At 38.4% G+C, this 26136-nt stretch overlaps 2 protein-coding genes across 4 annotated transcripts in view; one reads left to right on the forward strand and one right to left on the reverse strand.

The window, feature by feature from the left end:
• Positions 1-13478, forward strand: part of LOC130103166 (kelch-like protein 29) — a 305231-nt gene extending 291753 nt beyond the window's left edge. For both annotated transcript variants that reach the window (XM_056269368.1, XM_056269369.1), the window contains 3 exons: positions 8196-8389; positions 12278-12422; positions 12535-13478. In XM_056269368.1, the coding sequence (XP_056125343.1) occupies positions 8196-8389; positions 12278-12422; positions 12535-12718 (523 nt within the window). In that variant the 3' untranslated portion in view covers positions 12719-13478. The remainder of the gene's footprint in view (positions 1-8195; positions 8390-12277; positions 12423-12534) is intronic.
• Positions 13479-16797: 3319 nt separating this feature from the next.
• The window catches only part of atad2b (ATPase family AAA domain containing 2B), a 106503-nt gene continuing 97164 nt past the window's right edge, over positions 16798-26136 (reverse strand). For both annotated transcript variants that reach the window (XM_056269247.1, XM_056269246.1), the window contains exons 27-28: positions 21123-21251; positions 16798-17265 (exon numbers count right to left, since the gene is read on the reverse strand). In XM_056269247.1, the coding sequence (XP_056125222.1) occupies positions 17137-17265; positions 21123-21251 (258 nt within the window). In that variant the 3' untranslated portion in view covers positions 16798-17136. The remainder of the gene's footprint in view (positions 17266-21122; positions 21252-26136) is intronic.

Here is a 26136-nt window from a genome sequence, read left to right on the forward strand (position 1 = left end):
TACAGCGTTTGTAACTGTAAACGTCCGCTGCTTTCTAATGCAGGCAAGCCTGTCAGAGAGCTCTGGTGCAACCCAGCGTTTCCCCTCCTGGTTTACAAGACGTTCTTAGCAGAAACAATTAAAAAAGAGAGAAATCATCTGGCTTGTTTACACAACGCTGCAAGATTTCGCAATAAATCACGCTGAGATTGTGACATCACTGTATCCAAATGCTTTCGTATTACAGCATTTCACTGCAGGAACGCTAATGCGTAACCCATTTCCTGTGCAGGAGCGCTAATGCGTAACCCATTTCCTGTGCTGATTACCTTGAAATAAAAAATACACAAGTTTAATTGCAGCGGCGTGTACGTGTGAGGAACATCCAGCGTGAAGCAGAAGCCGTCAGTGATGTCTCTGTGTGGGGCCGTAACCTCAATTACAAACCGCTTTAGCCTGCGTGAAACAAGATTCAGGCGGCAAATTAAGTCCGTCATATGCTGCTTATTTATTGTGACGGGCCACAAAGGTGAGAGTATGTCTTATTCTGGCATCAAAGTCTTCTTTTCAAAAAACACACATCTATTTTAATGCATTTACCTCTCAGAATAGAGCTAAGAGTAGTTGTTGGACGCCTGCAGAGTTTCCGTGCACAGAGCAGGGTTTATTGCTCACTAAAACTAAGTTGGAAAGTTGATTTAAGAAGAAATGTTAGACTTCAAATGAATAACGCAGATTAAAATGAGGAAATAAAAATTGTATGCTACAAATAATACTTTTTATGAAAATCCACAAGTGCAAAAAAGTGGTTTTATATATTCACAAAACTTAATCTCTGATGAAAGACTAATATAAATTAAAATATAAAAATGTTTTTGTTAGACAAACTTGTTTTATGATGCAGTTTAACGTGTTTCCTGTCTGTTTATTTATTTATTACATGCCAGATATTATAATAACATATTTTATAATAACAAAGACCACAATGAAAAGAAGACTGTGTTATCCTTGGCAAGTTAAGATGCATCCTGCTTTTATTGTCTAAATGAAAAAGAAACATTCTTATTGTAAATGAAATAGTTTTTAAACTATTAAATGTATTGAATCCTACATGAATATATGTGGATTAAAGCAATAAAGGAGAGACAGTGTTACAGTGACTTTGCCTCTGAAAAGGAGTGTAATTAGGCATGTCGTGAAGCTGAGAAAGCTCTTAAATGCTGTAAAATCATTATAATGGCCTCTCAGGGCTCATTTCTTTTATAAAATGGCAACAGCAGTAATATGAAATATGTAAATAATTATTAATTAAAGTTCCCACTAGAGAGTGTGGTTTCAAGTGTTGCAATGCAGATGTCAAAGTGTTCTGTTGATGTTAAGCCGTGTTATTATTGTTAAAGGCACACTGTGTAACGTGTTTTTGTTTTACATCATCATTCCTTCTTTCAAAACGTGTTGTTATCTCACCCTAATTTCACTATGGTAGCCTATTATAAGTGTTTATATTTTAGACCTGTAAGGATGGTTTTCGTTGGAAATTGCGTACATGCGCCACTCGCCCGTGTGTCTCGTCATATCCGTAAATAGAGAAAAGTTGTTCCGGCTACTCTGACGCGTGTCTGGTGTGGGAGTGGTATAGGTTAGTTAGTTGTCACAATGAGTGAGAGAGCTTGACATTGAGCAGCTAAATCTCCCACCTCCGGGGAATCACATGTTTTAAACAAACGCTAAACAGAGGAGAGTCTGCTGGCAAAAAGAGAAAGTGACAGCTCGTAATAAAACAAGAATCAACATTACCTTGGCTTTTCGGAGATGGCGAGAACTGAGGTGAAATGTTGCGGAGATGCCGTTATTATTACTCAACAGGTGAGAGAGGTATTTTATCCAACAGATAAATTGCCATATGTAGCTCTCTAACAGAGTTGACTGTAAAGGATTATCTATTGTGAAGGGTCATTTCATTATGATTGTTGTAGCACTGTTCTGGAATTTATTTTCAAGGAAATACTGCCTAGTAATAGCTAAAGCTACAGTAACGTCTTCAGCTAGTCAGCTTGAGACAACTGGTTCTATCTCTTAAGCCTATAGTGAATGTTTTATGAGCAACAGGATAACCATATTCATCCCCACAGTCACACAGAGCCGAAGCACAACCAAAACAATGTTCTTCCACAAAATTCATGCAGTTTTTTTTATTTGCTAGAGGGACAAAAGTTACTTAGTGTACCTTTTAAAATAGTTAATATATATATATATATATATGTATATATTAGGGGTGTAACGGTTCACAAAATTCACGGTTTGTTTCGATACGATACACTTTTGTCACGGTTCGGTACGTTTTCGATACAGCCAAAAGAAAGAAATGCCAGAGAAATTTCCTTGATTTAATTTTTTTAATTAGATTTTTATTAAAACTTACATCATAAAGTATGATATTTTTTTACTTTGAGCAATGATGGAGCTATACTTGACTTTTCTTAGGAGCTTATAAAACAAAACAGCTCCTTGGACTAAATGAAATGTAATATTGTAGTAGTTATAAACAAAGGTTTATTTTAGTTCAGATTAACATTTGAGGGCAGCAATTGTATTCATAATGTCAAAATAAAACCGACGTGATGTTACTTGAAAGCATTATAGCCTACTATTCCTGCCAAACTTCCATGGTTAGTTAGTAGTGTTACTACAGTAAATCCATGGTGAATGTTGCTGATCTGTGGACACTGGATAGTTCATTCTTGGCACAATGTCTCTTCCTGGTTTCCACGTCAGCGCTGTTTGATCCGTTAATAACGGAGTGTGAATGTGAATGTGAATGTTTCTCACTAACGTTAGATCTCGCAGCGATGTTATTACTTCAGTGGCGAATTCAAATGCTTTCTTTACTGGATTTGGCTGTGTAGTAACAGTGCTGATGATTAAGATCGGCTCGCGCTGCATTGGTCCAAACTGATAAACGGTCCGTCAACCACACAATAACGAGTAGCTCAGTTTCATTCCGCTTGCATTACATTTGCCATTTGATGTTGGGCAATGTTGTGGTCACGCACATTATGAGCGCGCTTGCCACGCGTGACGCGCCTACATTTGAAATAACGAAATTTTGGTCGGCAGGAAAAATGGTCCAACGAACCGTTCGGTTTAAAAATGCGTACCGAAAACCGAACCGAAAGCCTCGTACCGAACGGTTCAATACGAATACGTGTATCGTTACACCCCTAGTATATATATAGAAATACCATACTAACATACAAACAACACTAAAATAACACTGATCTTTCTTGAGTGTTGCAGGTGTTCTGTGTGGTTTCTTACTAAAGCTGCATAAGCAAGGTATCATTTATGTCCCACAAAATAGTACAGGATGAGATAGGAGTTGTTAACCTTATGAGGGTGCTCAGCTTGGCAAACACTACTACTGATCATCACAATAAACTTTTACCTCCAACAGGCTAATGAAATGTATCACCATGGCACATTAACAAAGAATTCAATTTGCAAGTTGCAGGTGTGTGTCCGGCACTGGAGAGATTTCAAGGAGCGGTTATGATGATTGATGTGTAGAATCTGACACAGATCATTTGGTTAACGCTGCACAACAGACACTCTTGACGTATCCACACTCTCGACCCGTATTCCAGTCCTCATTGTGCAATGGAAACCGTTAGCGTGTTTATGCCGCTGGCATGGCAAGGGGAATGAACTTGACCCTTGACTGAAACCGTGTTGTGTGAAAACACCTGAGAGGGGCGAGAGATAAGCTGGTTTGTCAAGGAAGGAAGAAGCTCAGAAGTGCCGTCCCACACTTTCGCCGTAATTTAAAGTCACTGGCTTTATCAGAGCGAGCATGAGGAGATTTTCTATTCATGTTTCTGAACAGCCCTCAACACTGGATGCGTATCACCGTCTTCCTCCGACTATACTCGCTGGTTCCCTGTGGCCCACAGGTTATCAAAGCAGCCAATCAGATCCTCTCCCTCCCCTTCGGCTCTCATGTGATTAAATAGAGAGTGTGGATTGTGAGGGGGTGAATGTGGGTCACAGTACAGTAGCTCTTATAATTACAGGAGCACTGATGATATCATCATAGAGAACAGATCGCCTCTATATGCCGGTCGGGCCCGGCGCATCCAACCGGATAACATCGATAGTGGATATGGTCTCATTATGTGCTTCATACCTTGTTCACTCCACCTCACTATCATTGCTTTCCCTTCATAGTCGTCTCTATAGCGCACAGGCCTGTAAAGGTCGAGCTATGAAGCTGATCAATACAGTGTTTAACTTGGATTATATTTCAACTACGGGTGAAACTCGAAAAATTCGAATATCGTGCAAAAGTTCATTTATTTCAGTAATTCAACTTAAAAGGTGAAACTAATATATTATATAGACTCATTACATGCAAAGTGAGATATTCCAAGCCTTTATTTGTTATAATTTTGATGATTATGGCTTACAGCTATGAAAACTTTTTCACGATATTCAAATTTTTCGAGTTTCACCTGTGTTTTTCACAATCAAATAAATGCAGCCTTGGTGAGTATAAGAGACTTAATTTCTTCAGAGGACTTTTTTTCTTTCCATGAATAAACTACAAAAATAGAGCCCAAAACTCTTTTTTAAAACAGATTGTTAATGAAATGAGGTGCTTGAGGTGATCATCAACCCTCATGAGGTCCAACTAAACCAATCATATGAGCTGTTTTATGTCAGCACTACTGTAGAATTTGTGTAGAAATTAAGAAATGACATTCATTCAATGGCAATTCATTATTGCTATTATTTATTATGTTATTGCTATTGGTAAATCAAATTAAGTGAAATGTATTATTTAAAAAAAAATGTATCTGACATGAAGATTGGGTTACACTTTATTTTAAGGTGTCATTGTAATTGTAATTATATATTAAAGTATTGAGTAACATATAACAAGGGCACTGTAAAAAAAAACATTGGTTTAATTGTAGTTGAGAAGGTCAAGGCGTCTGGCGTGGGACAGGCCAAAAATCTCCTTTTAAGGGTTTATAGAGACATTTGATGTGTTTTAAACTAGCTACTTTTGGTGTTTTCTTATTATGATAGATAATAGTCTGTCAAACATTTCTAATTGTTCTAACATGGGAAAACATTAGATTTATACATCCAATGCCTTACAAAATTGGTGTAAAAAGGTGTACAATATTCAAGGACTCAAAGTTGATGTTATGGTAATTATTTTATTATCATTTTTTACTCATTTCAGGGAGGTAATGGAGTAAAAACACAACAGTGCAGACATATATAACAAATGTTCAGCAACTACAATAGTTACTCCCAGACAATAAATAAGACTGATGGGACAAAACAAACCACAAAAAGCAGTTTTTTTTGTGTGTCAAAACACTGGAGACAATAATCTTATTGAAGTGTGCACTTAAAAAGTAAAACTTGTCAGAGGTAAACTCAAGATAGTTGAGTCGCTTGTCATTACTTGCAGGCTTTTTGCATTATTTGATGACTGTGGCGGTCTCAGTCGATTTGTGCTAGCTGGTGCTAATGTATTTGTAGCCCAAGGCTTCTCTTCCTGTCTGCTGGATTCTTTTTCTCATCATCTTTATACCTCCACTATAATGTTGCCTGCAGTGAATTGAAATATTGGCAAAGCTGTTCAAGCATTTATCATACAGAAAGTATCTGCGGTTAGTAATCAGTTACATTCGCTTCATAATTGTGTTCCATGTCCTCAGATGTTTGATTCATTGCGTAGTTAATCAAGAGCTAAAGCATTTTCCTATACGATTGTCCGATACTAGTCTCAGCAACTGTTCTCGAGACGTTCCCTGAAGCTGACTCAGCCGGTCGCGGTGACCTTTTCAGTGGCATCACCCCAGCAGGCTGAAGCTGAAGCACGTGTTGCTGGATCTTCTCACAGTTGTCAGCGAGAGCTATTAGGAGCGACGGAGGCCTGATTACTGGTCCTGAGAACAATAGCTGAGGATGAGCTCTCCAGCTGGACTGCTCTCTGTTCATGCGTCTCATGGCAGCTCGTGACACGAGGAACCGCGTTCCACCGTATGGTCGGAGGGCTCTGCTGGGTTGTACGTGGAAATGTGCGTGACTCATTGACAGAAGGGCCGTTTCATTAGACATTTCATGATATCAAGGCTTGTGCAACATTCCAAACTGAATGGATTTTAAATTGAACTTAAGTTTGAATCGAGGTTGCAAAGAGGATGCAGAATTGCTTTCGAATGTGAATAGAACAACACTATCTCACGAGCAATTCATACAAATTTGTACGAGTGAGTAAACCGTGTTGCCAACTATTTTCAAAGGAAAGTAGCTAACGCCTTCCCTAAAAGTCGCTAAATGTCGCTAGATGACGTCATACGTCAATTAGCATATTAATTACGTCATCGCATCGTACTTGCGTTCTGTCAGCCTAGTGCGTTTTCTCTCTAAATTAATGCTCTATTCAATATAATATAGCCGAATGTCAAATAAAGCTGTTCTCATTTCCTATTTTGTTGTTGTCAGACAATAGAACGAGTAGCTATAATATAGTGAATGATTAAATTTTTTATAGGCCTATGTGGAACATTATCTGAATTGAGAGAGTTAGGGAACCGGATGAACTAAGCTCTGTGATAGTGAGTGTTACAAGTAATAAGCACAAGAAAATAAATAAAATGAAAATGGTCAAACTAAATTCTTTAAATATAAAACAAAAGAAAAGCAGATAAGTGATAAGTCCGTGGAAAAACACTGCTCATTCGCGTCTGTCAGCGGCCGCGATCTCCTCTCAGACATTCACTGAACAGGGGCGACGCAGCTAGAGAGAGTGACGACAGGGAGAAAGCAAGACCTCGCGCTCCCAGGACAGTACTGGCACCATTTGGAGGTTACTGAGGTTTGTCCAAAAAGTCGCTAAAATTGTCGCTAGTCGCTTTTTTGAAAAAATTTCGCTGAAGGGGTCTGAAAAGTCGCTAAAAATAGCGACAAAGGCACTAAGTTGGCAACACTGTGAGTAAAAGGTGGCTAATTTGTCTAAACCTTAGTGATTTAGGGGCGGGGTCAGGGGTAGGTCATTCATACGAATTAGGCAACTGGTCAAATATGTACGATTTAGCAAAAATCGTACAAATTCGTAAGAGTGAGGTCGAATTTGTACGAATTAGCCACCTTGTAAAATACATACAAATTGCAGTGAGATCGGGTTGGAATAGAATCAAAATGAATTGAAATTCACATTGATGAACTAGTTTTTAACTAGAAATGCAGTTTGAATGTTGCCAATGTTTAGATGGGTGGATAGATAGATGTTTGAAATACCACCTATTTAGCCTATATATTTCATCCTTTCTTAATAAATTAGCATTAACTTCTGTTGATAAATTCCATCATATTTATAATTGATAGATAAACTTCTGTTGAATAATTTTTTATTTAACTTCTGATAAATATATAATTTCTATTTCTATTTACTCAAAATTTGTTGACCAGGGTGGAAAAGCACTTCATTTTCCCAGAATGCATTTATTTTAATTGCAATCCAATTCAAATTTCAATTCAACCCAGTTCACGAATTCACACTGATGAATTGAAAGAGAGCTAAATCTTCCAAATTCAATTCTGAATTTTGCACAACCCTGCTGATATCATGCAGTTGCAGTGTGTAACTCGCCATCTTACAGTGGCTCACAGCAAGAAGGTCTCCGGTTCGAGTCCCGGCCTTTCTGTGTGGAGTTAACATGTTCTCAATGTGTCGGCTTGGGTTTCCTCAGGGTGCTCCGGTTTCCACCCAAAATTCAGTTTAGGTGAAATGGATGGAGACACTAAATTATCCATAGGTGTGTGTGTGTGTGTGTGTGTGTGTGTGTGTGTGTGTGAGAGAGAGAGTGTCCTGAGCCATGTAATGGGGAGGTTTGGGGAAAGATATGACAGTACACATCCCAACATACCCCAGGAAAAATCATTAAGAAAATTCATGGTCAATCTCTTGCATATAGCAACAGATGGCCATACAATCACCAAGAGCCAGATACAACTGAAATGGTTCATGAGAGAGAGACAGAAACCTTGCATATAGTGTTGTTTTTATATGCGTCCTGTTCACGATAAAGCACTCTACATCTGCTAATCCTGGGCCTTTTTGGGACACATTGTGAAAAATGTCTGTTGGTACTAAAACTATACCAATATCAGCAACGCGTCCCTTCTGTTTCCTTCAGGTACGACACCATCACAAATCAGTGGGAGACGGTGTCGCCGCTTCCCAAGCCTGTTCATTCGGCAGCTGCCACCGTATGCGGACGAAAGATCTTCGTGTTCGGCGGTGTGAACGAGGCAGGACGCTCAGCTGGTGTCCTGCAGTCTTACGTCCCGCAGACCAACACCTGGAGCTTTATAGAGTCCCCCATGATCGGTAAGTAGATCATTTGAGCAACAGGAATTTACTAATGGAAATTGTTCATTTGTGCATCTGAATTTCCACCCAAAGACAATTTAAAAACAAGTATTTGTCAACATGGCACTAGAAGGTGGTTCTGCGTATGTGGTCTGGCTTCCTGAAAGGCTTTTATGAGGTAGTTTGCTTTGCTCACGGGCTCAATCGTAGCAGAAGAACAGCAGGACTGATATGGCAGAGTGGGACTCAACATCTTTACTTGCAGTAGGAGGTTTTCAGGCTTCAATTAGCTCAGCGATTGCCGTGCTATGGCATCATAAAAGCCATTTCATAAACTACATTAACTTGGTAATTAAATTAAGTTGCATGCAGTACGTGGAACCTAGATAAACATGGATTATTCTTCATTTGTCCAACCTTTAATCAGAGATCCTCGTCCTCCCATGCTCATCTCTAATAGTTGTAATGATTGTTCATCACTGTTTTGAGATCATATGAAATTGCTAATTAAAATTAGACCTTTAACATCCATTGTACTCAATTGTATATTTACTGGCACTGGAGATGCAGTGGTAATACTGTACAATAAGGTTGTATACGTTCAAATATATTTAATACAATAGCTAATGTGAAACAATAGTGAACAGCAATGCTTTTAATCCATTTATTAATCTGTTCACTTTAATTTCTTCATACACTAATACATTTAACATTTTTCATATATATATATATATGACGTCGGATGCAAAGCCTCAAAAAGCCGCCTCTGTCAAAAATGAGCTAATAATATTGAGTGAATGCTCTCTGCACATAGTATACATTCATCAAATACTTTCACTTCAAACTCACTAAATCCAGCCTCAGCTTATTCAGAAATGCCGGTACTTATGTAGAAACCTATACATAGGAGCCTGATAAAAATGTTAATATTAAAGAAAAACGTTAGACGGACTTATAGGCTGGCTTTTGCATCTGAAGTCTACATATATAATATATAACATTAGTTAACTACCTTAGTCAACATGAACTAAGAATGAACAATACTTCTTCAGCATTTATTATTCTTTGTAAATATTAATCTTCTCAACATTTACTAATACATTATTAAAATCAAAGGTTGTATTTGTTAACATTAGTTAATGCATTGTGATCTAATGTACAGCTGTATTTTTATTAACTAATATTAACAAAGATTAATAAATACTGTACCAAATGTATTGCTCATTGTTAGTACATGCTAGTTAATACATTAACTAATGTTAACTAATGAACCTTATTGTAAAGTGTTACCGTATTTACCATTTCGGTAGCGCTTTATAATAACTGCATGCAATAGTTAAGCATTAGTAAACAGTCAATTCATCATTTATAAAGCATTACTAGACAATAATAAGCAGTTTATCAATTCAGCTATAAATGCTTTATTCTTGATTTATAAGCATATCTATAATAATTGTATTTTCATACTTTATAAAGTGTTACCCATTGTGAGTAAGACTACATGTTTCCTGGCAGCAATAGCTTTTGGCTGTACCTCACTGATTGACAGGCCTGTAAGTCTTTGTGTAATGTTCCTTTCGGCCTTTTTTACCCAGAGTGAGAGAGTGCCGTTCATATTTCCCCTGCCATGTCCACAGTCAATGACCTCATGCTAAAGGCTTTTAAGAGGTTCATTTCCTCAAAGTCCCAGTGTGATTCTGTTGTTCGAAGACCTGCAGTCAGTAGTAAACACTTCTGAGCAAACAGCCAGTGCCAACAAGACAAGCTGTCAGTGAAGGTCGAGCAGGCAAAGTGCCACTGGAAGCGCATGAAGCCACGTGGACTGTGGAGAATTGATTGCAAACAATTGCTTGTACAAATTGCACAAGATTGCAGGGCGTCTTTAGTGTACAGGCACATTAAAAAGTGATTCAGGGAGCCTCTGGACAGTCTGATGAGTTATCACTGAACCGGCTCGCGACTGGGCTCTGCTAGTGCTCAGTCAGAGCGTGTCGGGCCGCCTCGAGCTGCCTCGTCTACAAACATCCCTTAGGTCTCTAAACTACCAGTGGGAAAGGGGAGCCAGTGTTTATAAAAACATGCTCAAAGCATGTCAATTGGCCAAGCAGCACTTTGAGACACCCATCCGAGTGAAAAGGCAGTGTGAGATGGGTTTGACTGAAGTAGTCTCACATTAAACGCTTCAGCTTGTTTATTGAGTACCGAAGGTTGTTGCCGATGTCCTCGCCCCATTTTCGACCCAGCTCTCTGGGAATCTAGCTATTCAAACGACTCCTTTCCCATTTCTTTCGTTTTTAATGGCTTTTCTCTGCCGCGTTTTGCCTCTCCCGAAAATTGAGCGAGACACCTCTGCAAATTGGTGGCACGAACTGTTGTTGTTGTCTTGTTTCACTCTCAAAAAGCTGAATCCCTCATGTCTCCATTGTGCCAGATACAGGTCCCCCATTTGATCGAAACCTTGAGACGTCTTGCCGGTGGCAGGATTTCAGCATTAAAGCAGCAGACCGAGCTTTGGCGTGACGTTCGAGCCCCTCGAGTAGCAGCGGCAGGCAGAACGTGGGCCAAACCCAACAATGAGCTCTGCTGATAGCATCAGCGTTGGGTTAGAAAACGAGACGACAAACAGATAAACAGACTGCGTGAGATTAGGACTTAGCCGCCGCCGGCAACTCAAACTGCTTGCGAGATGCATGCGCTTATGATGCAAACAAAGCATTCAGGGAGTGTAGATGAAGTGACTCGGCACAAAAGCAGTCGTTTTGTGAGGGGAATAAAGACGTGTTCGAGGGGGGGGGGGGGGGGGGGGCGCCAGAACTGTGCTCTTGTCACAGAAGACGACACCTCCCCCTGGGTTATGCCGCCGATCAATTCGACAACGCTTGCTGTGACTGATGCTGGTTGGAGTGCTATAAAAAGAGGGAGTTATCTAGACCGTCACTCAAAGTCGAGCGACGGGGTTTTTAATGAGAAGCGTCTGGCATTCACGCCGCCAAGCGAGAGCCCATCTCACACTTCCTTTTCAACCATTAAATCCAGCGGCTGTTTTACAGATCGCTTCTGTGCTCGGCTTCTCAAGCGAGGAGCATCAGTCGAAGGTGCGGGGGGAACAAAACAAAAAAACCTTGAACGAAGCCACGTGAATTATTCATAGGTGTAATAAATTGGCCCAGCTGTAATCGTTTGGGAGACAATTTGTGTCAGAAAGCAAAGCCTGATAGCCTCTCTTGCATTCGGCTCGACGACCTTTTCCGTGTTCACGACCACGCGTTGGCCTGTCAGTCATTTGCCTGCTCATGAAAAGATGTGATTATTTCTGTTTCTTGGCCATTTACCCCGTGTGAAGGAGGATAGAGTGAGTAAAACCTGTCACGTTGTGAAGGGTCTGCGGGTATTACAGAGGTAATTTCCTCTGTTTGGAATCATTAGGTGGAACAGGTGCCATATATCTGTATGCCATAATTTGTCATTCTCCGCTTAATAACGTAAAGCATAAAGGATATAGGGATGTGGGAAATGGAATGTGGCATAAAGAGGCAGAGAAAACCATAAATGCATTGCCAATGGTGCTTCAAACCCTATTTCGTAAGATTGCATACTTACGACGTCACATAGGAACCACACAGTATGGTAGTCCTCGTTCATTATCTACCGTTTCACAGGAATCTTCCGAAAGAACATTATGAAGTCGTCGTGCTGAATGGAATTTAGATGCCGTATGATTTACTTGTAGCTCCTAAAAGCACAATAGATCTTTCATTGGGCACAATGTGTAAGCAGACCCATGATAATGCCAACATAACGGCATTATTCCAGGGAAGAAATGCATCTGTGACTGGAACATACATCAGAGAAGTAACTTCTATCTGTTGTTCTCTTTCCTCCTGTGCTCCTTTTGGGCTTATTTAGATAACAAGTACGCTCCCGCTGTGAGCCTCAATGGTTTTATCTTCATCCTGGGAGGAGCCTACGCCCGAGCCACCACTATCTACGACCCAGACAAGGGCAACATCAAAGCCGGCCCCAACATGAATCACTCCAGGCAGTTCTGCAGGTTGGTCTAATGAACAGTAGATTGCGCTACGCCATGCAATAAACGATGTTCCACATTACAAATGGTGTAGCATAAATGAAAGGGAAACGGTCTCTTGCTCTTCCTCCCCCAGTGCGGCGATCCTAGACGGGAAGATCTATGCAACGGGAGGGATTGTGAGCAGCGAGGGACCAGCGCTGGGCAACATGGAGACCTTCGACCCTTGCACAAACACGTGGACGCTGCTGCAGAATCTGCCGTGTCCGCTTTTCAGACACGGATGCGTGGTTATAAAGAAGTACATTCAGAGTGGCTGAGGACAAGTTTGACTCTGGACTAGTCTAATGTCACGAACTGGCCTAAAACAGCCCATCGAGCTCCAGCCAGCCAACCTGGGTGGAACGCGGTCGGACCATCGTGGTCAAGATTTAGCAAAGGATCCGTAGCGTAGCTCCCCCTCAGGTGTCGTGCCATTGGAACGACATTCTAGGTCAGCCAAATGCATTTTTTAATATTCCCTCTTCAATGTTTGAGTTGTTCTTCTCCCACATCATGTTTCTTTGAGAAGGTTCCCGTCACATTGGTAGTCATGTCATGAGATGAGAAAATGGGATTGTGTCGCATATAAAGATCAGTTGCATCGTAAAGGGACTTCAGCAAGAAGCTAAAGGCTAGTCATGTAGCCCTCCAGCGAGGGTCACGCAACCGAGACGGGATAGAACGAAGGCCCTCCTGGACTCCAAAGCACAAAACACCAGAACCTGTGATGCCCAAAGGAGTTTTGTTTCATTTTGTTCTGTGAAAATCATTCTACCTTTTATTTGTGGGTTTTTAATCCTCGTTTTATTCCAATCCACGAGCCTGCAGCCATGGCAGAATACAGATATGGAGCAAGATGGAAGGAGAAACTTTGTATTATACGGAAGATATGTATATTTTAAAAACCAATGAAAATTGTGTATAAATGTTTTTAGAAAAATTCAATGGATTGAACAATGTCTGTAAATCTGTACCCTATCGGAACAATTTACGTTATTAATGCTGAAATACATATCCAGAATTCTAAAGAAACATGTTGACTGGTCATTTACGTATCGCTCATTTACATAGAGCTGACCAAGAAATGTCCTTTAAGGGTTAGTTCACCCAAAAATGAAAATTATCCCATAGTTTACTCACCCTCAAGCCATCCTAGATGTATATGACTTTCTTCTTTCAGCTAAACAGTTATTTAATTTTCTTCATCAGTCATATATTTTTCTGGCAAAAATGCATCCCTTTATAAGGCATTTATTAACCCACTGGAGCCGTATGGATTACTTTTATGATGGATGGATCACTTTTGGGTGAACTAGCCCTTTAATGTTGTCATTTGTGGCTAACGTTTAGAGCATGCCCTTATGAAAAGCAACTTACTGATTAAATCTCAATTCATTATAGAAGGTACTGTCTTTTCCATAACATTTTATGATAAAAAAAACATTTTTTTTTTTTATAAATGAGTGAAGCCAGAGACTTATTGCAAAAGCTGGAGGCTTTTGGAAGTCAACAAATGTAATATGTGAATGCAAATGTGCTTTTTTATTGGTCAAACTTACACTTACTGTTTTGTTATATCCGATTTAAACTTTCCAATTTATGAACACGGCACACGGTTCAAAATGTGCTGTAACCCTCATTACAACTCAAGACAGGACTCCGATTAAAATGAAAACACCTAGAGAAAGTTCAATTTGCACCTTTTTATTCAAGTATATCACAGCAGTTTATTTCAGAAATTACAGTAAATATATCATTTCACAAAAGAAGGACTGCAAGGAAGGACAGAACAATATGTGTGATTTTGATTTGCTTCATAAAAGTACATACAAAAGGAACTAATTCTGGTACAACTAAAAAAAAAATAACATTCCCTCAACCTTGTAAATCCTTAAAGGGGTATACATCTACATTAACTAAACATAAACCATTATTTGCAAACAAGATAAACTTCTCCAACATAAAGCATTGACTTAAACTTCTGAACTTATCAAAACTGAACACAACTGGGTTTAGTGGGTCATATTTACCTACATGCTATTGTTCTATGGACTTCCTACTTTCAGTTAAACAATCTGAATTAAACTCTGGTCAACTAAAGGTAAAGAACTTTAGTCAAACTACATAGACTTTCATGCCCACATTGTAACATTTTTAATGCAGGATTTAAGAGTTGATTCTCTAAAAAATATATTAGTGGTGCTTCGAAATGTGACATTTCCTTTCCACATAATGTGCTGACCAAGATTTGATTTCGATTCAGGGCCAATTACATTATGCAATCAAATAGCTATGCAAATAGGGCATCAACTGAATCTTGTTTTTTCCAGACACATTTGTGTGATAAGCACACGTGGTCAGCATTACAGTAGTTTCTTCCATGCTCCACCAATTCAGCATGTTGATGATACTACAGGTGATGGAGAGGGACCCGAAAACACACATCAGCCACATGAACTTCCCCTTCATCCTCTACAGTAATATTTGAAAATGGAAAAAGAAGCCTAACCACCATCATATCCACCCTTATGGAATAAATATTAATGCAGCAGAGACCTGAGACCAGTAACCCCCGTTTCTGAACGTCGTGCAACACCTGCTACAAAAATGTGCTACATCGTGTCTCAGCAGAAATTTCGTGTAACAATGTTTCCAATTAGTTTTGGTTGAACGAAATGTTGATCATGTCTAATAATTTAATAAATAACAAATGGACAGGCAATAGCACTAAGGAAAATGCGACCGCGAAGTTTGAGGGAAATTAAAAAAACATGAGACGGACTGAAGGTAGAAACATGGCCACTGATATAAAAATCATGGGATGCACATGTAGAAAAACAGTATGTAACATTTCACCGATATTACAATGCCATTTCTTTTCTCGGCTCAAAAGCAGGACAACCCAAAAATGAAACACTAAGAAACAAACCCGAGGATTACCGCAGCAGCCACATGACGTGCTCATGTCGGAGAGGTGGTCCGGTACCGTAGCTTGAATTTCTGAAGGGCGCAGTGATATTACAGAGGTCGACAAATACTGTTAGTCAGTAAACAGGTCATTACTTTTGTCTCTTCAACTTGCTGAGGTAGCTGTGCTTCTGTCTCTCACACACACACACTGCAGTAGTCCAAAGCTAACTTCTAGTTTTTTTTCCCTTTCTTTTGCATATGTCTTAAAAAGTGTTTTTTCTCCTCTTTTTTCCATTTCGTTTATAGCACCGAATCCGAGACAAGGTCACAGCGACTCTTGAACCTGGATCAACGTTCTTTACAAAGCGTCGAAAGCTGAGAGTTAACACACGTTTGAGAGGGGGAGTTAATGATACTTACACAACACCGAAATCGAGATATTAATGCAACAGCTAAGAACCAAGGATTTAGCACAATATTAGACAGTTAGCACAATGGAAACACTATAAAAGGGCAAACAAAAAAATATAGTAATGCTTTACGTTCAAAAATTCAGCACTGCCTAGACTGCCATTGTAGCTTCAACGATTTGCACATCAAAACAGCTGATATTTGTGATGTTACAATATAAATGGATGGAAAATGAAAGCCTCATTGTTTGATGGAGCAACCCACAAACCATGAAGATGTTTGAGTTGGTGACTTGAGAAGAGATTGGCAAACAATTAATTACAACATACACCACATATTTGTATCGAAGTCTCTTAAAACATCGGGAAAGGGTTTGTAGCCCTGTGGCTTGTCTACAAGCACCGATAGCCTGTGAGATACTATTTCAAAGTTTAAGGCACACGCTAGGCAGTGCAATCTCCAGATAATCTACTCGGAAATCCAGTAAACCAGAAAATGCCAAAATAAATTAAACAAACGCTAAAGCCCATGAGCTACTCCTAGGGGAGAAATATGTGAGGGGTCTAAAATACTACTATTCCTCTCCTAAAGAATCTATTTGAACCAAAATCTGTCCATTTATTTTTTTGTTTGTTAATATAAAAATTATAGTCGGAATAGGAGAACACAGTCTCATTGTTCACAGGGAAAAGTTGGTTTACAATACACAGAGGCCTTGCAAAACTTACAATTAACATCCAGTAGAAAACAACTTGTCACTAGACGTCCCTACAAAATGTGTTGATGTTTTTTTTTTCCAGCGGGAATATCTATGTGGCTAAAAAGTGTTGATAATCTCAATGGTGACAAGGTGTGACATCACAGGAGTGGAACGATGCTCGGGGGGGTTGGATGTAGAAAGAGGGCGATGTAGTTTATTTCCACATTAAATGACCAACTGACTCGAGCTGTAGGGCATCACACCATCCGTATACAGTTTTCCACTGCTGGTGAGAATCTGTGTGTGTGTGTGTGTTTGCTTCCAGTAGACAGAGGCTGAGGTTGCTTTGTGACATCACACAATCTTTTATTTTGTACTGTTTGTTTGTGTTTTGTTTGCTTATTTATGAGAACAAGGAGCAGCAGATGAAAAAAAAAAAAATGAAAAAAAAAAACAATAGCACCCAATAGCACCAGGAACAATCATCGGCAATTGGCATGTATGAGAGTTTACAAAAAAGAAACAAGCAAAAACGAAACCTCCAGGAGTTTTTGTGTTTGGTTCTGTTTCAGGTACCTGAGATGATAGCACCAAGGTCGCCTTTGTTTCAAATGTCTGCACTTTTTCCCCCTTCCCGCTGTCCTTCAAGACCGAGGCGTCCAGACCTGCTCCATGTTAAGGACTCGCCTCAGAGTGCTGGCCTCTCCCTCTTCTATCAAAAGAGTCTCCAATCACATTTCTCTCTGAAAGCCCTCTATTCATCACAGGAATGTTTCGAAAATGCTCAACTTGCCTCTCCATCGCCTGCAAATCAACAGACAGAAACATAAAAGAAATTAATGGCATGTTTTGTTAAATGTGAATTTCTTAAAAAAAAAAAAAAAGAGGAATACATTGTATTCATGTATAACTATGTATATATGTCATTATATATACTATTTTAATGGATAATGTATAAACGAAACCAAGATGAACGACATAAAAGTACATTTCTGTAGGTCATTATTTGAACTAGATATATTATTGTACAGAACTACATAAACATATAAAACTGTTTTTATTATTACTTAACATTTTTATTACATTATAATGTTTCATTATACACTACCATTCAAAAGTTTGGGGTCTATAAGATTTTTTTCTACGTTTTTGAATTTATAGTTTTTGAAATACAGTAAAAACCGTAATACTGTGAAATGATTACAGTTTAATTATTTAAATACATGTTTTGTATTTGAATATATTTTAAAATGTAATTAATTCCTGTGATGTCAAAGCTGAATGTTTATCAGCATCATTACTCCAGTCTTCAGTGTCACATGATCCTTCAGAAATCATTCTAATATGCTGCTCAAGAAACATTTAATATTATTTTTAATGTTGAAAACTGTTTCCACAAATATATTAAGCGGCACAATTTTTAACCTTTTTTTCCAATATTCTTTGAGGAATAGAATATTCAAAAGAACAGCATTTTTGATAAATCTAATGCATCCTTGCTGATTTAAAATATTATAATAAAAAATACTGACTCCAAACTTTAGAATGGTAGTGTCTATTTTTATATTAATTTAGGACCCTTAATGATTTATCTACTGCATGGCATTATGGGTATGATATCTATAAAATGTCATGACTAATTCAAACCATCATGTCAAATGTAAGGATGTAATGTAATTTCATGTAAAAAGGGACTAAATCAAAGCTATCAGAGTTGGGTTTAGAAAGAAGTTTTTGGACTATTTTTATAACATGTCCTAACGATGGGACATTTCCAATATAAAATCTTAAAACCAATTTTTTTTTTAACAACAGTGACAAATACAAAAAATAATTGCCATTTAAAGTGATAGTTCCCCCCAAAATATAAATTCTGTCATCACCCACATGTCTTTCAAAAACTGTATGACTTTCACAAAAGGAGACATTTTGTATCTTGAGCTGCTCTCTTTCATACAATCAAAGTGAAATGTGACCAAAAGTTGTTAAGCTCCAAAAAGGAGCACCATAAATGTAGTCCATATAACTTTGTGTTAGAAACAGACCTTAAAATTAAGATATAGTTCATAAATAATCCAGACTTCCTCGACAGCTATAGAAACTTTCATTATGAAAAAAAGCAGTGTGAAAATCCTGGATGATTACCGTTTACAGCACTTTGTTATTCTTCTAGTTATTTACCTATAGCGGCAAATGAAACAGGAAGTCTCGAACATTCACAGAAAATAGCTTAGTGCAAAATAAGGTAGATAAGCAAGTTTTCTTTTGTGCTTTTACAACTTCAAAATGACACAGGCTTTGATAGACATGAGAGTGAGTTAATGATGGCAGAACGTTAATTTTTGGGTGAACTATACCTTTAATACACAGCTATGAGAGGCAGAATTTTAGACCAATGAGATTCCGCTGTGGGCGGAGCTAAGATAGCATGGGGGAAAAAACCATAATCAAGCCGTCAACTTTATGACATTGTGTTGTGTATGGCTAGAACTCCACTTTACGTTCTTTAAAAACAGACATGGATTTAATACAACTCTTTATCTGACATGGTAATTCTGGTTGAGGTCAAAGTATACGGCACAGGACAATGCGTGAACAATTAACAAAATCATGTCCAATTTCTGCTATCCTCTGTGGATCTCAGCTCCGGTCCACCGGCTGCAAAAGATCCAACAATCTGACAGAGAACAGCGGATTAAAATCTAAACACATACAGCTTTTCCAGATGGTCTCGATCTCGAATCATCCTGGAATAAATAAATACGAGTCCATTAGGGTGCTCTCAAAGAGGAATTGGTACACAACATGCAAATTAGCCTTCAGTCAAGCCGGCCATAATTCCTTGGAGCAATTCTAATCTGTTTCTGCTGGGCAGCTACCATTACTATTGTATTTGAGAACAGCGCACATAATTTCCCAGGAGGACGTGCGAGAGCTCTCTACCATTGGCGCGCCAGCGTAATTTAGACACACAGCAGCTGTTCGGTGTGCCGTGTTCAATCACTGTGTATCCATCTCCTCTGAGCCGCTGTCACACACACGACACATGACTGAACTGAACATTATGAGTCATTAGACAGGATAAAGCTACTAGTTAATAAGGTTTTTTCTATTTTGTATTATACTGGGTCAGCAATTATTACTACAAATATTTGAAGATAAAACTATGCAGTCATCATTTTACAGTCATTATAGCGAAAATACAGAGGTACTAAAACATTTTTAGGCCAAATATATTTATGGTCTAATCCTGTGTTTTTAGCAGGTTTTGCTTCAGAACCCAATAAAATAAAATAAATTGGAAATAAGCACACAAAATAAAATTATAGCACAAAAGTTAAAAAAAAAAAGCCCATTCAATCAAACAAACTGTAGAAATATAAAACCTAATAGGCAAATAAAATTGATTTATTTATAAGTTTGAAATCAGAACACAAAATAAAATAAAGAGTCATTTATTGTGAACCCGTATTTAAAGTGTCATGAAACCCCCTTGTTTTAGCCTGATCATTTACACCTCAGCTTTGAAAAAGACAACAAAAAAAGGACGTGTAAAGCTGTGGAAAATTGGGAGTGTAGAGGGTGGGAAGAGGAGAGAAAACAACCAAAGAAACACAGACCTGCAACACACTTATTTCTCAGACAAATTAATATTAAAATATGAGCGGATAATTTTATGAGAATTATTGGTCTACATTAGTCTTCTGTGTATCTAATCCGTTGAGTCATCGCGTTCATGATTAGACGTACCGCTGTATCAGTGTCCTTATTTGCACATATATATTTCATTTGAAGAAGACTTCATGAAGTATGTGCGCATACACGTGCTGGGTTCATGTTTGGAGCAGGAGAGTATGTGAAATATGTCCGTAAACACGCTTGCTCCGGTCTGTATATGTGATCCGCATTGCCAGTGTTGTTAAACTCATGGCGGCGTTTCGCACAGAAACCGCTCCCATGTGCGCTCAACATGTTGTTACAAATTAAATATTGTTAGTCACATTTTCTATGTGTTGGTAGTCAATCTCCAGTTCTGAAATGCAAACAACACTTTTGCTACTGTACTTTGGAAACGTACACTTACAACACACATGTCCGAACTCAAAGCTGAACAGGCAGGGGTGAACGGACAGCGGCAAAATTGTTGTCACATTTGAATTCTCTGCTGTTATGCGATCTCATGCGTAATACAGCGCAGTGATTGGATTAAATTAGTCTATTCTCTTGAATAATACGGTGATACTGATGACGTAAAAGCGTACTCTCCAGCCACGGCCATCCAGCCAATCACCACTTCAAAATAACGCATATACCTCACTTTTCTATAAACTGGAAGAACGAAATGGAAAAAAAACGAAAAAAATAACCACCTTTCCCTTAATAATAAACATAATGAGTGCTATTGTTGTTTTGTGATTGTAATGTGGTGTCAACATGTATATCAAATCATATAAAGCTAGTAAAATATTATCTAGTGAAAGTGTGTGGCATGCTATCATGTGGTACAATTACCACACAAAAGCCTCTCTTAAATATGGGTATGTCCAATCTTTTTGCTTGTGCCCATGAAGCACACATGTAATTTGATAAATTGCACAACCAGTAGGGCCATAAAGTCATTGAACACCATATTGCGTGTGTGTGTGTGTGTGTCACTCAACCTCTATCAGATGGGTCTTGTCGTAGTCTCTGCGGTGCTGGTAAATACACTGGCTGAGCACCGAGTAAACTCTCTCCAGATGATCCACACTGAAGCCCTCACATTTCACAACCACCTGCTCCAACAGAGCCTGAAACAGAGGAAAATAAAACACGATTCAACATAAATCTCTTTCATTTACTATGTTCATGTTATTCTAAACCTGTGTGACAGAAATTTTGAACACTGTTTTTAAAGCTCTTTTCCATGCAATTACAAGTAAGGTTTCAGACCTGGCTCGCTTTGGAGTTTTGCGTTTTCTCCGTTAATTCGGTTCGTTTAGGCAAATATGAACATGCCAATCGTGTTCAGATCCGCACCAAAACAATCGCGCCGAGATCACCTGAGCAAGGTGATCTAGGCCCAATTGAAAACAAACCCTGGAGCGTGAGAAAGCAATCCGACCCAACGAACCAAGTGGTATCATTATTCATAACGGAAAATGTGTTATATAAATAGCAGCAGTGTCTGATTCTGTGAGTTTTTGAGGTTGAAAACCAAAGAACACCTCTTTATCTTAAAATGTTGTGTAATTGCTCAGATGAAACACTGATTTCCACTCTTAACAGCATAAATTATAAATATAGCTGCGAGCAGCGATTACGGGCCCAAGCCGGTGGCACCGCAACCCCGGTGCCTTTAGTTACCTAAAGGCACCGGGGTGGCGGTACCACCGGCTTTGGCCCTTCATCGCTGCTCGCAGCTATATTTATATATATATATATATATATATATATATATATATATATATATATAAAGCCGGTGGCACCGCCACCCTGGTGCCTTTAGGGTTATTGTGCACGACGTGCAAAAACGTAACCCTGCTTTGACTGTCGAAAAGAAGTGTGCTGTAGAGCTTGTATCAGTGTGGGCTCTGCAAAAGTGTGCATTGAGGGCACATATCAACCACAAAGTATGCGAGAGCAACCTTCTGAAAGGTCAGGTCTACATCCAGGTCTACATCTGCCGTGTGTTTACATCATAGTAGTGAAGTTTGAAGCAATCAGGTGATTTCAAAGCTTTTTGAAAGTGACAGACTTCCTGCTGCCAGTTGGTGGCGCTATAACCGGGGTGGCGGTGCCGCCGGCTTTGGCCCTTTCATCGCTGCTCGCAGCTATATTTATATATATACACACACAAACACACACACACACACACACACATATATATATATATATATATATATATATATACATAAATATATATATATTGTTTTTTTAAGAGACAAGACAGAATATTACTTGCCTGATCTGATTAGAAAAATAGTGTTTGTGTGTGTGTGTGTGTGTGTGTGTGTGTGTGTGTGTGTGTGTGTGTGTGTGTTTGTGTGTGTGTGTGTGTGTGTGTGGCGTAATTGAACAATGTAGACATAAAAACATACTCCGTCCTTTTGTTCATACAGGACATTATTCAAACTGCAAAGTGTTTACTTATATTTGTGTACACTTGCAATAAAACACAACATTGTGCTTTTGTCAAGCTATAAACTCTTGTCAAACTGTAAACTACAACTGTCACCCAACCAAAATCTCTTACACACACACACACACACACAGTTTAAAAGCAAAAAATATCAAACAATCCTATTTAAAAACAGTCTGTGGGAGCCATCTTTTGGACATTCATCATATCGCATTGGTTTTCATTTCTTGTCATCAAACAGAGCCCTAATCTGTTTATTTTTTCAGTTACACATTCTACATTGATTAAAAAAGAAAAATCAAATGTGTTTTTATTTTATACAGAAATAAATAATCTATCATTCAGATGAGAATAAAGTTAGTGTTAGTTCAAATTTTAAGGAAAACAAATATATGATCTGAAATATAGCACATTCATTTAAAATTCATTCAGGTTCAATTACCAAACATACAATCTTAATGTAATTTAAAGCAAACAATACATTTAAAATATATGGGTTGTATGACTATTTTTTAATATAAAAAGATATATATCCAAAAAGACAAGGCCTAAAGTTTAACAAGGGTTAAACTCTTATCACTGTAACAGACACAATCACACACACAATCACACACACACACACACACAAGTCAAATCACTTACATTTTACATGCAATATTGACTTTTTTTCTGTTTCAGCAGCGAAAATAGTTAAACAAAGATCACAGCAGAACCATCGCGCATCTCACAGCAACGCGTTCTCATTACTGAATGATTCAGCATTTTGAACGAATCGGTTGACTCAAAGATTCAATGACCAATCAATCCATAAACATCTATCTCATTCATGAATGACTCAGTCGTTCAAACGAATGAATCAATGACTCGCTCATTAAGACGGTCGCCTGGCGACACCTAATGACGGTTTAGTGTTATGTTTAAAAGTATCATTCTTTCCAACGATTGTTAATTAACTCATATTTGAAACATAAGCTATATTTATATATATACATACATATACACACACATACACAAAAATAAAATAAAAACACATTTGAAACGTGTTTGCTTACTAAATTGTGAGCTGAACGAAAGTTGCAGCAAATATCAGCAACAGGAGTCAAATTTCATTAATCACGAGAGTGAAGAGCTGACTGAAAAGATGATGACGGAATAGGCTATTTTATGTAAAAGCGCCTATTTAAGCGAATCTGTCATTGTACTCTTTTATTGTTGTGTTTTCCGTGAAAAATAATAGACTATTGAACTCACAATTCAAGCAATCGGCCCCCGAAATTGCACTAATTTTAGTGACACTAAAAAGTATGCGGCTGCACTGGCATTCATAATGGTGCGCGTCCATGGCGACGAGCGAGCAGAACAGAGCGAACGTTTAGTTAATTTCTACTTCCATAGGAATTCATTCGAGCGCCACCATTTCAATGTCTGTGCGGACGTCCATATTATACTTTCGCTTTCAAGTTAGTGTTTTTAAACCCCCCAGCGGGAGGTTTACACAATTGGTTTACACAATCACACGTTGATTAACCGGTGGGAAAATATTCCCATAGTAACATCCCTAATATATAAATATTTATAAATTCAATAGGCCTACCTGATTTTGAACACAAGAGGGCAGTATAGCACTATATATGATTTGGATTATTATTATTTTTGACTAAACAACCATTCTGGCTGTTTTTAAACTTAAAAATAATTCTTAAATTGAAAAAAAGGAATAAAATGGGTTTAGTTCTAATATTTGTATAATTTTATATAAAAATAAATGGTGTATAATTACATTTTAGAAAGATATGAGACATGCCCTGATTCTTTTTTTGACATTACTTGAATCCCTCAACCATAGCAAAACCGTTTGAGATATTCAATATCTGTTCACAATTTAGCATCTTCAATGTATTTTCATCATGTTGAAAAAGTTTGGCATGAATAAAATAAACTACTTAGGAGGAGTAGCTAAAAACTCAGAATCTGAAATCCACATTCAAACCAAAATATCTGACTTCCTGTTGGTCGTAGCTAATTACGGTAAATTAGAAAGTTGTCCGGCTCGAAGAGTACAATATACATATCGAGTTTTGTTACTGTAGATAAAACTAACCCCCCCACTTTTGTCAAAAGCATTTAGAAAGTGACACACTTCCTGCTGCCAGTTGGTGGCGCTATAACTTTGACTCACAATAGTCACATCCATGTGATCGGCCTCTTACAGCGATCACACTGCTGAAGTTTCATCAAGATCAGTTAATGTATGCAGAAGTTATAACGCACTTCTTGTTTGTTGTTTCTCGCCATAAATTCGTTTCCTCGCCACGGCCAAACCGTTCGAGATATCAAAAATCCCCTCGCAAACTTTCATCCTCAATGTCTTGACTTCATGCTGACCGAGTTTCGTGCCGTTTGTTTGAATTCTCTAGGAGGAGTATTTCACATTCCATTGCGTGTGTTTTACCAACAACCCTAAATAGCCGACTTCCTGTTGGGCTGGGGTAAAAAGTAAGAGTGTGAAGTATATATGAAACGAGGAGATCTACATGTGTACCGAGTTTCATATTATTACATGCAAGCGTGTTTGATTTATGGACCATGTTTTCGGACCCCGTTCCAGGGGGCGCTGTCGAGCCCCCCTGCCACGCCCGGGTACCATCTTCAGCCCGGCCCTGATGGCCGCGGGTTCTGACATGTGTGCAAAGTTTCAGGAGTTTTTGAGCATGTTAAGGCCTCCAAAAGTGTCCAAAAGGTAGCAGAAAAATAATAATAATAATAATAATAATAAATATAGCTGCGAGCAGCGATTACGGGCCCAAGCCGGTGGCACCGCAACCCCGGTTCCTTTAGTTACCTAAAGGCACCGGGGTGGCGGTGCCGCCGGCTTTGGCCCTTCATCGCTGCTCGCAGCTATATTTATATATATATATATATATATATATATATATATATATAAATTATATATATATATAAAAAAAAATATATATATATATATATATATATATATATATATATATCACTTGCCTTACCGGATTAGAACAATGAAAACAATAAAAAAATAACTAGGGAATCACTAAACCGAGAGAATTAATCTGTTTTGATGATACACTCAAAATATTACACAAGCAATTCTTTAAATTTAATGATATTCAGAACAGAACAAGAATAAAAAAAAACTATAATTAAGAAATAACCGAAATAATTGAAAGCGAAAGTGAAAGTAGGTGGTGTTTGGCTCACGTAACTCTCTCATTAGAATCAAACTGTTTCAACATTTGCGATGTATTTGGATGCTAAACTATTCTTCATTATGGGCTTTGTACTTCACTCAGGTTTCAATATGTGTGTGTGTGTGTGTGTGTGTGTGTGTGTGTGTGTGTGTGTGTGTGTCTGTGTGTCTGTGTGTGTGTGTGGGTGAGGTGCGGGTGCGGGTGCGGGTGCGATTGAACTGTTACACATAAAAACATACTCCGTCATTTTGTTCATAGAGGACATCATTCAAACTGCAAAGTGTTTACTTATATTTGTGTACACTCGCAAGAAAACACAACAAAGTGCTTTTGTCA

This window comes from Rhinichthys klamathensis, unplaced genomic scaffold, assembly GCF_029890125.1.
Source record: "Rhinichthys klamathensis goyatoka isolate OS25496 unplaced genomic scaffold, OSU_Roscu_1.1 h1tg000281l_1, whole genome shotgun sequence".
NCBI lineage: Eukaryota > Metazoa > Chordata > Actinopteri > Cypriniformes > Leuciscidae > Rhinichthys > Rhinichthys klamathensis.